We start from the raw sequence: 14,636 nt of genomic DNA on the forward strand, positions 1-14,636 counted from the left end.
TTAAGAGTCTCTTCTGTTTTATCCCCCCCTCCCTGTTTTTATATTATTTTTGGTTCCCTTCCCTTATATTCATCTATTCTGTGTCTTAAAGTCCTCATATGAGTGAAGTCATACGATGTTTGTCTTTTTCTGACTAATTTCGCTTAGCATAATACCCTCTAGTTCCATCCATGTAGTTGCAAATGGCAAGATTTCATTCTCTTTGATTGCAGAGTAACGCTCCATTGTATATATATACCACATCTTCTTTATCCATTCATCCATCGATGGACATTGGATTCTTTCCATACTTTGGCTATTGTTGATAGTGCTGCTATACAGGAAAGAACATCCAATGGAAAAAAGACAGCCTCTTTAACAAATGGTGCTGGGAGAACTGGACAGCAACATGCAGAAGGTTGAAACTAGACCACTTTCTCACACCATTCACAAAAATAAACTCAAAATGGATAAAGGACCTAAATGTGAGACAGGAAACCATCAAAACCTTAGAGGAGAAAGCAGGAAAAGACCTCTCTGACCTCAGCCGTAGCAATCTCTTACTCGACACATCCCCAAAGGCAAGGGAATTAAAAGCAAAAGTGAATTACTGGGACCTTATGAAGATAAAAAGCTTCTGCACAGCAAAGGAAACAACCAACAAAACTAAAAGGCAACCAACGGAATGGGAAAAGATATTCGCAAATGACATATCGGACAAAGGGCTAGTATCCAAAATCTATAAAGAGCTCACCAAACTCCACACCCGAAAAACAAATAACCCAGTGAAGAAATGGGCAGAAAACATGAATAGACACTTCTCTAAAGAAGATGTCTTTAGACAGATGGCCAACAGGCACATGAAAAGATGTTCAGCGTCGCTCCTTATCAGGGAAATACAAATCAAAACCACACTCAGGTATCACCTCACGCCAGTCAGAGTGGCCAAAATGAACAAATCAGGAGACTATAGATGCTGGAGAGGATGCGGAGAAACGGGAACCCTCTTGCACTGTTGGTGGGAATGCAAATTGGTGCAGCTGCTCTGGAAAGCAGTGTGGAGGTTCCTCAAAAAATTAAAAATAGACCTACCCTATGACCCAGCAATAGCACTGCTAGGGATTTATCCAAGGGATACAGGAGTACTGATGCATAGGGCCACTTGTACCCCAATGTTCATAGCAGCACTCTCAACAATAGCCAAATTATGGAAAGAGCCTAAATGTCCATCAACTGATGAATGGATAAAGAAAGTGTGGTTTATATACACAATGGAATACTACGTGGCAATGAGAAAAAATGAAATATGGCCTTTTGTAGCAACGTGGATGGAACTGGAGAGTGTGATGCTAAGTGAAATAAGCCATACAGAGAAAGACAGATACCATATGGTTTCACTCTTATGTGGACCCTGAGAAACTTAACAGGAACCCATGGGGGAGGGGAAGGAAAAAAAAAAAACAGGTTAGAGTGGGAGAGAGCCAAAGCATAAGAGACTCTTAAAAACTGAGAACAAACTGAGGGTTGATGGGGGGTGGGAGGGAGGAGAGGGTGGGTGATGGGTATTGAGGAGGGCACCTTTTGGGATGAGCACTGGGTGTTGTATGGAAACCAATTTGTCAATAAATTTCATAAAAAAAAAAAAAGATAGTGCTGCTATAAACATTGGGATGCATGTGTCCCTTTGAAACAGCATACCTATATCCCTTGGATAAATACCTAGTAGTGTAATTGCTGGGTCATAGGGTAGTTCTATTTTTATAAAGTTTTTATTTTTTAATACTTCTACTTTGTTTATACAACTCCCAGTGATGATGGCCAGTGCAGACTCATTTGGGAAGTCCCTGTGTCCACCAGAAGTTGGGAGAAATCTGAACTGAGTGGGGCTAGGAATCAAAAGCACCTTGATCCCCATTACTTACCTTAAGTAATGCTGACTTGCTGACTTTTAGTCAGACTCACTTTCTCTACTGCCAATGTCAGCAGTGAATTTGTACCTGACCAATCTCAACTTAAATGAATATGGGTTTACCTCCTGCCCCATTCTGTAGGGCTTTTCAGCCCTAATGGTCTACATATCCGCACCAAACTGTCCTCCTACAAGTGGCTATAATTTAATCCTTAAACATAGTTTCAAAAGAACAGATTTCTGACCCCAATTTTAACACAAAGGATAGAACTCAAGAACTCATAATAAAGAATTTTCTAATATTCACACCAGTGGATTGAAGCAGATCTCCATAATGGGAAACTGAAATGAACCTTCTCAGGCTAATGAAATCACATACGTACAGGTTTTAGCTAAGAAAGTAGCAGGCAAGGGATAACCCAGGACAGCTTAAAAGCTCTGCTCTTGGGAAGACCTTAATCATATGGGGCAGCAGGTAAGATCAAACCAAGAGTGTGGCTCTGTTCCAAAAACTCAGGTCTCCTACACAAGGGATCAAATAAGTATGCAGTATAGAAAAGTGACATAGGTGTACAGTGGCTCTTTTTTTCTCTCTCAAATTGTTCCTTGAAAATAAGAATTCTGTAAGATTGGGAGCCATTTCATCCTACAGAAATGCAATCCACTTGTTACTGGGCCAGTGTTACTGCCATACCTTTCACAGATGTGGTAATACTTCTCATCCTGTATGCCATCCTGAATGGGCACATTTACACTGTAGTACCGTCCCTTTCCTAAGCCAACATCAGACACGTCACCTGTTCCTGTGAAAGAGAGGAGCGCCATGAACAGTTTTAAGAATACCAGCATTAGACAACTTGAAGGATTCTGATAGGAATGCAAAAGAATAAAAGGCCAAGTAGAAGAACAGTCTTAGATTAATTATGGTTTCTAAGAGTGTGAAATTAAGAAAAACAACATAGAGAAGTAACTGCTGTAAACAATGTTGGGGAAAGAGCAAAACCTTAAGACAATGGGAAAAAACTTAGTTTCCGTTTTGCTAGATTAAGTTAGACAAAAAAGATTAACTCCTTTGCTTGACTTTTCATATGCCTTTGATTGATATAATATTAACATATCATTGCACTTATTAGGATGTTAGGAGTTACACAGTTACACTGTCCTATGTGATAAGACAGTAAGTGTAAGCGAGCTGTCTGTTGACAGTCCATAAAAGTCATCTGGAAAAAGAAGCAGTATTATATTCCTCCTATCATTGTTGCCTGAAATGACCTGTGTTAAAATTTTGGATAAAGTAGCACCAATGAAGTATTAATAGCATGTAACTATCCAGATATTAAATATAAGAGATGTATAGAAGAACTGCAGTATTTATTCCTCAGATGTAATACTGAGCACACAGATTACTTGCCTGGGAAAAATCCTGGGGAGAATTTGTGTAGGGACACTGTCATGACTTTAGAGGTGAAACTGAAGGCATCTTCTACACCTAGCAGAGGAAAAAAAAAACAGCAGAAGAATCACTTCATATATGCAACTCCCGTTTTCAACAACTGAAATGCTAGGAAGTAGCTGTGGGAAGTAAGAGAGAGGATAGCAATAATAAAACTAACAAGCTGAGGAATAAAAGGAACAAACCCCTCCAGTCTTTGATCTCTTGTTGGTACAGGATGAGGTAGAACTTTGGCCCCCAGTGAAGTTTTGGGGTTCTTTTTTACATTCATGGAAAGTTATAACTGGACTTCTCCTTTCCAAGCAACAGGATGTCCAGGCTCCCTTAGACAACCTCTTCTAAAGGGTGGGGAAGGCTCAAGCTCAGAATCGAAGCATTATGAACAGAGCTGAATAGAGGACTGGCACCATCTTGGAAGTTTTATGTTTTGTTTTAGTGGTTCCAGTTAAATTCTTGGGATTTTTTTTTTCAAAGAAGTAAAATGTGGCAACCCTTTGAAAAATATGACCAATACAAACATTAGGCATTATGTAGTGAAAACCTAATTATAAAGTGCTTCTCTATGATACAGATTTGGTTATAAATGCAGTTCACCCAAAGTCTAAGCAGCTTATAGTACACCTTTCTTGCTAAAACATGGAAGGCTAAGAGAGTCCCGCCCTTTTCCCTTAATAGTGTCTTTATAACAAAGTTTTAAAGCTTGAAGAAAGATGGTGGTGGGAAGAACTTTTCTAGAAAGTAGTCTCCTTTCCATTTTAACAGAGGCAGAAAATTAGTATAGAGGCCTCGGAGATAGAAGATACAACTCTTATAAGCCACTGCTTATTCAGATAAATGTACTGCCCACCTCCACACCTTTCCTCCCAGAATCACATAGTGTCATACTATATTCAGATAGTCCGTCTGTAAAATGGAGGGACTATTAGCAAATTCATGTACTATCCTTTTTTATATGTCAAATAAAGAAACTGTCGCTGCATTTGCTTAATGTTTTCAGTCTTCATTAGAGGCCAAAAGAGACCTTAGAAAAATATTAACTATATTTGTATATCACAGGCATGTTTGAATTTCCCAAGCCTTATGTTTTGCCCTAGGGAGGCAGTTAAAATCAGTTAAAGGCAGAAACCCATGGGGGAGGGGAAGGAAAAAAAAAGAGGTTAGAGTGGAAGAGAACCAAAGCATAAGAGACTCTTAAAAACTGAGAACAAACTGAGGGTTGATGGGGGGTGGGAGGGAGGGGAGGGTGGGTGATGGGTATCGAGGAGGGCACTTTTTGGGATGAGCACTGGGTGTTGTATGGAAACCAATTTGACAATAAACTTCATATATTGAAAAAACAATTAAAAAAATCAGTTAAAGGCTCCAGGCACAAGGCATTAAGTAAACAAAAGAAAACAAAACAAAATATATTAAAATAGCATTTTAACTTAGCGACTGAGGTATTAAACAAGGACAATTCATAACAATCCTGATTATTTATTGATCCAGAAAGGTGGTAACCAATTTACACTTCTATCAGTGATATATGAGGGTTCCCATTTTCTCACACCCTGACTAGCACTGGGTGTTATTATTCTTTTTAACCTTAGGCAGAAAAAATGATCTTGTTTAATTTGCCTTTCTCTGAGTGTTGAGCACTTTTTATGTTTAGTAGCTATTTGTATCTCCTCTGATGGGAAATGCCATTAGGTATTGTTAGCAAATCATACTTTAAAAAAAGGACAGAGACAGATAGGTGGAGGGTATGGGGCTTGGTGTGAAAGAGAACAGTGGTTAGGAAAACAAAAGAAGGTGAAGGAAGGTGAGGACAGGCTAAGAGTGCTTGTGAAGCCACCACAGGATGCTAGTTATGGAATCATGGGAGATTTAAAATGAACCAAATGTGTAAGAGTTTGGAGGCGGGGCAGAGGTCACTGGAAGGGAGGTGCTGAAGAGGGGAAATAAACTGAAATGAAACACACCATAAAAGTTGGCTAAAGCAGGAAACTCTAAATGGTGTAGAAATAACATTGCAAATGGAAAGAACGGTTTCAGGTGACAGTCATTTCATTCTTACATGGTTCAATAGAGTTGATTCTATTCTTGAGCTCTGATACTAATAGTTTGAATTTCATATTCATTCATTCAACAAATATTTTACTGAACCACTGCTATATGCAGAGTTCTGTTTGTTCAAGCCATTGTGCAGGACAGAAAGAAGTAAACAACTTGATCTCTGCTCTGGAGGAACTGAAAGTTCCTATGGGAGGAGAAGACACAGACACATTAAAGATTTAACTAACAATACAAGACAATATATAATTAAATATCAAATCAGCGATATAAACAATATAGGACTTGAGGAGGGAAGAGAACACTGGGGTTGGAGTAATCAGGGCAAATCTGCTAGTGTTAGAATTTGAGCTCCTGGGTAGAACTTGGAAGAAAAAGCAAAACTAAATTAGGAAAAAGTAATGCAAAGTCAGAGAGGTGGGAATACTGAGACATGTCTGGGGATCACTGAGTACAGTAGCCTAGACAGGAAGTAGTGAGAGAGGAGACTGGAGAGAGGAGGTAAGGTCTCTTTCAGGCAGACCTCAAAAGACAGGGTAAAGAATATAGACTTTAACTTGAAGAGCACTGTTTTTTTTTTTAAAAGTGTGGCCTGTGGAACAGCCAGAGTGTTGCTAAAATGTAGATCTGGCATTGCATACCAGACTTACTGGATTTGAATATCTGGTGGATGGGGCCTAGAATTCTGCATTTTAAAACAGGCTTCCCAGAGGTCATCTTGCTACATATGCAGGTTTGAGAACCAATGCTATGGGCCAAGAGTTAGCAAACCAAGAGGCAAATATTTTAGGCTTTGCAGAGCCTACATGGTCTCTACTGCACTTTGTTTTCTTTACAACCTTGTAAGAATGTAAAAAAAAAAAGTCTTCACTTGCTGGCCATACAAAAACAAGCCATGGGCCAAATGTTACTCTTGTTATAGGCAATAAGGAGTCTCTGAAGGTTTTTGAACAAGGCTGTGTTTTGCATTGGCTAAGTATTCAGATATTTGGTGGACATGGTTCTCAAAGTAGTATGTTGGCTGCTTTAACTCTTTGCCTTTCTCTGTTACCTTTAATTTGCTGTCACCATTCCTTGGTAGCATCCATCTAGGTGAACTCTTTGGGGAGGTTTTCCTCACAAGTTCTTCCTTCTTTTTCTGTTTTGGCAGGAGAGCTGATTCTAGCCTCTGTCATATGCTATTATTTTCCTCACTTATACCTTGATTATGTTAGTTTGTCTCCAAAAATCCCTGGAAACAGGGAAGCAGCAGTCACTGATGTGGGGGAGACTAGGGAATATCCTTAATTAATTTTACCAGCTAAGTGATCCTAGATCAATGGAAGCATCTGGCACACACAGGATGTATTAAAGAAGCAGAGTGTGGGTAACTGTCACTGAAGCTCTACATTGTAGATGGAAAGTACATAGGAGGTTTTGGGTAACATCCTTTTGGTGAAGTCTTCTGAAAGGGCATTAATGGGGTAAGGTGAATCAAGATTCTGCTGCTGTTAAAAGTTAGAGGAGATGCCCTGAGTTTGTGTAGCACTAAATATTTTAGTAATACAAAGAAAGTGGTGCAGATTCTGATTACTACATGAGTTGGTATCCCTATCAGTGAAAAATTCTGAATGTTATTCCATCATACACTGATTCACTCTTAAGGGAAGCATCAAGATTGTCTAACTGAAGATTTCACTTAGAACCTATGGAAGTGGCCTGAGGGAGGTGACTGAGCACTGAGTATACACTAGACAGGATTTCCACTTCTTAATGTTCTATACTGGAGAAATTTGCTAGTGGAGGAGAGGTGAGGGGAAATTATAAAAACCTGGTTATTTTAAAGCATCTTGCTTAGCAAAGAAGAATTACATCAGTTAGAAGAATCTATTCTACCTACTTCAGGATTCTCAATTAGAAAAATTTCAAAAGTAACAGGCATTTATCCTTTTACCAGTCACCTAGAAGCAGCTTCACTGATAAAAACCTTCTGTCCTAGCAGCAAAGCACCTTTGAATGTGAAGGGCTTACCATCTCCATGGTGCAGATCCAAATCCACATAGAGAATACGGTCAAATTTCCGTCGCAATCGTAATATTCCCAGGACAGCATCATTGAGATAACAAAAACCAGATGCTTCATCTCTGTAAGAAAACAAGTTGCTACAGCCAACAGCCAAAAGCAATCCAAGGGAGTCTTTACAGCCAAGGATCTAACCCTTGAGATCTATTCCCTTACAATTCCCCTTTCTTTTAAGAAAAACAAAAATCTACCTACAAAGAATATATAGTAAATTGGCCCAGAGTGATCAGGGGATGAAGTGTTTTGATAAGCTAAATATTCAGGTGGATTGGTAACATTTTTCATTTAGGATCCCAGATTTTCAAAGAATTATAATATTATAACTATATTGGTCAAAACAGAACTTTTCTCTAATGATTCAGGAATGATTTAAAAATCTTGTAGTACCCTGGGCTCATCATGATCAACACTGAATGTCCCTTATAGGACTTGAAGAAAGCTAGAATCTAGAAGGGGCCTTAAAGACCATCTTGCTCAGCCAGATGTAGAAGATGACGGAGACTGGAGTCTGTACTGATCCTATGACATAAACTAGAATTGCTTTCTTCCTTCCTTCCTTCCTTCCTTCCTTCCTTCCTTCCTTCCTTCCTTCCTTCCTTCCTCCCTCCCTCCCTCCCTCCCTTCCTTCCTCTCCCTTCCTTCCTTCCTCCCTTTCTCTTTCTCCCTTCCTTCATTCCTTCCTTCCTTTCTGTAAGTTTTTGCACTTGTTGCTTTAAAAGCTGAATATAGAATGTACAAACATTCTACATGTGGTTGCCTTTCTGAGACAGCCTCCTCTAAAGTTATTTTGTTTCCTTCACTAAAATTGTCTTCATTGACTTCACTGGTGTCTTTTCACATTTTTATTGGTGATACTGTGTCACTTTAACCTCTTGTCAACATTAACCTACTCTTTTATTAAGAGTAACCTACTCTTATTAGCCTACTTCTTTTTATTATGTTGCCATTAAGTCTTGCTGAGTAGATGTAAAAAAAAAGCATTCTTTTATCATCAAAAGTGTATTATAACTTATTTTTAAGGCCTCATCCTAAATGCTTCAATGTCCTTAGCTTCCACAGACACTTTAAATATCCAGCCTGTTTTTTCCCAAGTTCTCCCTGATATTTTAATTGAAATGGAATTCTAAGCATGAACATCATTTAAAAGAGCATTTTTGGTACTATGAGATTATAAGATCTTTCTAGTACCTACACATTGCATAAAATTCTTCATGAAATCTCGTCCATAATAACATTTCATATTCTGAACAATACCCTGGTTTATAGGCTGAGTCAATGAGACAGGTACATTGGCGAGCAGGAAGTTGGTAAAAAATATCACTAAGCATTGAATTTTCTCATGCAGGTGAATTCAGTGATCACCCAGCAAAAAAAAAAAAAAAAAAAAAAAAAAGAAAGAAAGAAAGAAAGAAAGAAAAGAAAAGCAAAGCAAAGCTTGGCCTTAGATACGCAACCAGGAAGAAACCAATAAGAGAAAAAGATTTGCCCACCCATGAATTCTTTGTAAATAAGAGGTAAATATGTGACTTTGAAAGTTTTTGGATGCTATTTTCCAATTATGAAAAGCTTACATTTTATAAGTCTACTGTTTAGCATATCAAAAAAGAGAAACATCAATAACTTTTGGATAGGTGAGATGGAACATTAAGTGTTAGGCAGAAAGAGTAGCATACAGCATAGGGAATATAGATAATATCGTAATAACTTCATAAGGTGACAGACTGTAACTAGACTTATTCTGGGGATCATTTCATAATGTATAAAAATGTCAAATCACTATCATGTACACTTGAAACCAACAGGACATCGTATGTCAATTATACTTCAATAAAAAGTGAATAAGAGGAGGGAGATGGGGAGGAGGAGAAATACAAATCAATATAGGACATATTTTTTCCCCTCAGAGCCTATAATTAAGTTAGGGAGACAAGTCATAAGTACAGAAAAACAAAACCAAAAAACAAAGAAAGCAATCAGAAATAACATGGCATATAAAGAAGAATACTTGCCTCTAAAAGACTCCTGGCCCCCTTTCTTTCCTTTGAGACGTTCTTTGTTAATGAACATCCTCCCTATCATGATAGTTTGAATAATAATAATGATGACGATGTTGTCTGTAATTCAGAAAGGTCTTTGCATGTAATATTTTCCTAATATTTTCTTAAAGGAGCTCTATTCTCATTAGATTATAGAAATAACTGCTTACATAAGTAGAATCTTCCTAAAATTTTCAGAAAATAAGGACATTAAACTTTTAATGTGCTAAAGGACATTAATGTGCTAAAGGACATTAAGACTTTTAATGTGCTAAAAGTATTCCTATAGAAACAAACTCAGTTTGTTGAATTTAAGAATTCAAGTTGGCATAATTTAGGTAAGTCTTTGGCAGATAAGACTGATTTAATAAATTTGGTTTACTAAAATCAGCTATGACTTTTCTAATTTATACATGTTAAGTATAATATACATGTAGATTTTTATTCTACTTAAATATATTCTTCCTAAATTTATATAGGTTCATTAATTAATTGAGCTAACATTACCTCTACTAAATGTTTGAGACTATGACAAACAAATTTGTTTAGATTAATTGAGTCATTATTGTGATGAACTTTATTTTAACAGTAGTTATGTTTTGTAGTATGTCAGCTTGAAGATAATTTATAAGATCTTTAGGTAACTGAAAACTTTGGGTGGTATTAAACTGAGTTAATTAATGGATATTCATTAGATCCCTAGACCATTTCTAACTAAGAGAATGCATTAATTGCTAGGCATAATTTCGGGTTTATATGCTTTTGCTTCTTATTTTTACATCCTACAGAGAAACTGCATGTATTTGGTTCCGTTAATGAACATGTTCTTTTTGGCCACTTAAAGAAGTTGTACTATAAAGGATGTGTATGCATATAGAAATTGGTAGAAGATTCATAGAAAGGGAATTTTATTTGTTGAGATCAAAGTTGGCTAAGGTTTGATGGGCTTATTAGATTTCCAAAAATAACTTCAATATTAAATATTATACTGATGCAAAACTAGAATTTGCTTTTCATTTTAACATGCTAATTTTTTTGATTATTTGTCTTCTCTCAAATAACAGGTTGTAAAGGTTTTGCTTCACTAAGTAATGTTCCTCAATAAAAAAAAGATTTTGTGTCTTACTAGAATAACCTTATATGGTTTATGTTGACTTTATGATGTCCTTGGTTATTTAAGGAAACAAAGACTTTTTTTCTTAGGAAAAAGATGAGGTTCCTTATAGTCATATTGCATCCTATGTTTATGTTAAAAATCTTTTATAATCATTGTGGTTAAATAGGGAACCAAGTAGTATTTTTCAGTAATCCATCAACTTATCTTAATCAAATCTTGGAAGGCCCTGGAAAAATCACCAAAGGGTTTGTTCTTTCACTTTATAAAAAGAGATGTTCTAGAAATAATTAGGTTTATTTGATACATTACTATTGATGAGATGCATGGGAAGAGTTGCCACATCAGAAGAGATGTTCAGCCTTCCCTAGGTGAAACTGGTATAGGCAAAATATTATTAATATAAGTATTTCAGAAATTGTATGTTGTATAGGAAATTCCTAAAGATCCTTCTGTGTCGTCACTGGCCATGATATGTTTCTATTTATCAGAGTCCTTGCGCTGCTTTGCCAGATATTAGTTGACTACAGTATACAGTTTTCAATAATTTAAACATTTTTTAAACATTAACTTCATCTCAACTTTGCTTCTTTATTTTGAATCTAGCATCTACTAGGCCATTAGTTTCAATTGGGGAATTCTTAGCACTTACCTACAGAATTTTATTAATATATAGATACTCCAGTTTACTGAATCTCTTTACTTGATATTCTTGATATGCTTTGGGTATATTCTAACTATATGCTCAGTATATTCATGGTATATTATTATTTAAAGTTAATCTGACGTGTTCCTGAGAGCACTTGCAATCAGGTACAAGCCAGAGTGCTTCATCTTCAACAAAGAAAGACTATCTCAGAGCCCCATGGAAAAGGATTTTTGCCAAGTATTGTTGAGTACAGGCTTTTTATGGTATAGTGTAAACAACGTTGAGACCATACCAGTGAACTGAATCAGGACTTCAAGAACTCTAGTTGAGAAGTCAATGGGTTAGTGAGACTGTTATTGCAAGGTCGAGAGGAACAAGAACTAATTATATAGGCCTGAATGAGACTGATGAGGGCTGATTGTGGATTTTGTTTAGAATATTGCGGATGTTTTAAAGCAGACAGACCCATGAATACAGAGAACAAACTGATGGTTGCTGGAAGGGAGGGGGCGGGGGGTGGGCAAAATGGGTGAAGAAGAGTAGGAGGTACAGGTTTCCAGTTGTGGAATGAATAAGTCATGGGAATAAAGGGCACAGCATAGGGAATGCAGTCAATGACATTGCAATAGTGTTGCATGGTGACAGATGGTAGCTACACCTGTGAACATAGCATAACCTATAGAGTTGTGGAATCACTAAGTTGGACACCTAAAACTAATGTAAAATTATATGTCAACTATGTTTCAATTAAAAAAAAGAATATTGTTGATGTTTCAGTGTTCTATTTTCTTTTTAAAAAAATTTTTAATGTTTACTTATTTTTGACAGAGAGACAGAGCACGAGCAGGGGAGGGGCACAGAAAGAGGAAGACACAGAATCCAAAGCAGGCTCCACACTCTGAGCTGTCAGCACAGAGCCCAACGCAGGGTTCAAACTCTCGAAATGTGAGATTATGACCTGAGCAGAAGTTGGACACTTAACTGACTGAGCCACCTAGGCGCCCCTTAATGTTCTATTTTCTGGATGTATAGGCAACTCATTTCTCTTTTCTCTTATGCTATCTATAACTCATAATCATTTAGTAAGCCATGCTTTTGCAAACAGAAATGACACACTTACAAATGATATCTTAATTCCTCCTGCCTGAGCCCTCCAGGATTCAGAAACTCTTATTGAGCACTCTTACTTCCATAGCAATGTAATTATCTGCCTAAGTTCAATAATAACTATCTGTCCCACCTGTTATCAGGACATGATTGGAAAACATTGGTTATATATCCAAGGCCTTGCCTGGAATGTCATATTTGTGAATGATGCTCACTGAATCAGATATGATCAGACACTTTTAAAGAACTAAGGTTGACTTCATTGAGCAATGCATCAAAGCCCTCTTGGAAAAACTAGCTTGGTACCTGGTACCTGGCTTACAGAGTTCCCAGCCTTCCAAGTGAATAAGGAAGGTTACTTCCTGGCAGGCCCTGGAAACTTAGGATATTCTGGGGACCCCAAGAAGAGAGAAGAGAGACCCCAAGAATTGTCCCAAATTTATAATTACTGCAGGTAAAATCTTCTTAGCTTGGCTTCCTAGCTGTAATAGGCTTTTAAAACACCAAAGTGAGATTTATTTTTTTTAAATGTTTATTCATTTTGAGAGAGAGAGACAGAGAGTGTGTGTGTTGGGGGGGAGGAGCAGAGAGAGAGGGAGACACAGAATCTGAAGCAAGCCCCAGTCTCTGAGCTGTCAGCACAGAGCCCAACACAGGTCTTGAACTCACAGACCATGAGATTATGACCTGAGCCGAAGTCGGATGCTTAACCAACTGAGCCACCCAGGCCCCCTCAAAGTGAGATTTCCTATGAAAACTTCCAGCAAAACAAGCTTAAGAAGGTCTATATGGTAAGTTACCATTCTTGCTACAACTATATAATCAGGCTAAATCTAATGAGGCCAATTTTTATTTTTAAATAATTTTGATTAAGGTTAAATCTACACAATATTAAATAACCATTTTATTTATTACTTTTAAATTATTTATTAAGTAATCTCTTAAGTAATCTCAATGTGGGGCTTGAACTCATGACCCCGAGATCAAGAGTCACATGCTCTCCAGACTAAGCCAGCCAGGCACCTCTCAAATAACCATTTTAAATTATATAATTCAGTGGCATTTAGTACATTCATAGTATTGTGCAACTTCCACCCCAATTTAGTTCCAAAACAGTTTCACACCTCAAAAGAAAACTCTGAACTAATTAAGCAGTCATTCCCTACTCTTCCCTCCCCCTAGATCCTGATAATTACCAATCTACATTCTGTCCCTAAGGATTTACCTATTCTTGATATTTCATGTAAGTGACATCATACCATATGTGATTTTTTGTGTCTGGCTTCTTTCTCTTAGCATAATGTTTTGGGGTTCCTCTATGTTGTAGCATATATCAGTGCTTCATTCCTTTTTATGGCTGAGTAATATTTCATTGTACGTATATACCACATTTTGTTTATACATTCATCCATTGATGGACATTTGGGTTGTTTCTACCTTTTAGCTATTGTGAATAGTGCTGCTATGAATACTTGTGTACAAGTATTTGTTTTGAGTATCTGTTTTTTTTTAACATATACTTAGAACTGAAATGCTAGAACATATGATAATTCTACATTTAACTTTCAAGGACAGCCAAGCTGTTTTCTACATTCCCACCAGCAACGTGCAAGGGTTCCAATTTCTCCACATCCTCATCAACACTTGTTATTTTCTCTTTCTTTCTTTCTTTTTTTTTCTAATTCTAGCCCTCCTAGTGGGTGTGGGTGTGAGTTTGATTTGCATTTCCTTAATGACTAATGATGTCAAACATCATTTTGCATGCCTGTTAGCCATTTGTATATCTTTTCTGGAGAAATGTCTATTCAAGTCCTTTGCTCATTTTAAAAAATTTTTTTAATGTTTATTTTTTAAAGACATAGAGCATGATTGGGGGAGGGGCAGAGAGAGAGGGAGACACAAAATCTGAAGCAGGTCCCAGGCTATGAGCTATCAGCAGAGAGGTGAACTGCGAGGTCATGACCTGAGCCAAAGTCAGATGCTCAACCAACTGAGCCACCCAGGTGCCCTGTCCTTTGCTCATTTTTAAATTGAGCTTTTTGTTCTTGAGCTTTGTGAGATCTTTATATATTCTGGATACCAGACCCTTATCAGATATATAATTTACAAATATTTTCTCCCATTCTGTAGGTTGTGTTTTCACTTTCTTGATAATCTTCTTTGATACACAAAAGTTTTTAATTTTGTTGAACTTCAATTTATCTGTGTTTTCTTTTGCTGCCTCTGGGACCAGCCTTATCTTGAGTTCAAGAATAATCTTCCTTTGAGATTATCTT

At 37.2% G+C, this 14,636-nt stretch overlaps 1 protein-coding gene across 9 annotated transcripts in view; it reads right to left on the reverse strand.

Annotated features, from left to right (window-relative positions):
• Positions 1 to 14,636, reverse strand: part of HDAC8 (histone deacetylase 8) — a 223,913-nt gene that overhangs the window by 154,982 nt on the left and 54,295 nt on the right. For all 9 annotated transcript variants that reach the window (XM_019823977.3, XM_019823976.3, XM_019823980.3 and 6 more), the window contains 3 exons: positions 7,404 to 7,516; positions 3,300 to 3,377; positions 2,583 to 2,691 (listed from right to left, as the gene is read on the reverse strand). In XM_019823977.3, the coding sequence (XP_019679536.1) occupies positions 2,583 to 2,691; positions 3,300 to 3,377; positions 7,404 to 7,516 (300 nt within the window). The remainder of the gene's footprint in view (positions 1 to 2,582; positions 2,692 to 3,299; positions 3,378 to 7,403; positions 7,517 to 14,636) is intronic.

The sequence above is a fragment of the Felis catus genome, chromosome X, assembly GCF_018350175.1.
Source record: "Felis catus isolate Fca126 chromosome X, F.catus_Fca126_mat1.0, whole genome shotgun sequence".
Lineage (NCBI taxonomy): Eukaryota > Metazoa > Chordata > Mammalia > Carnivora > Felidae > Felis > Felis catus.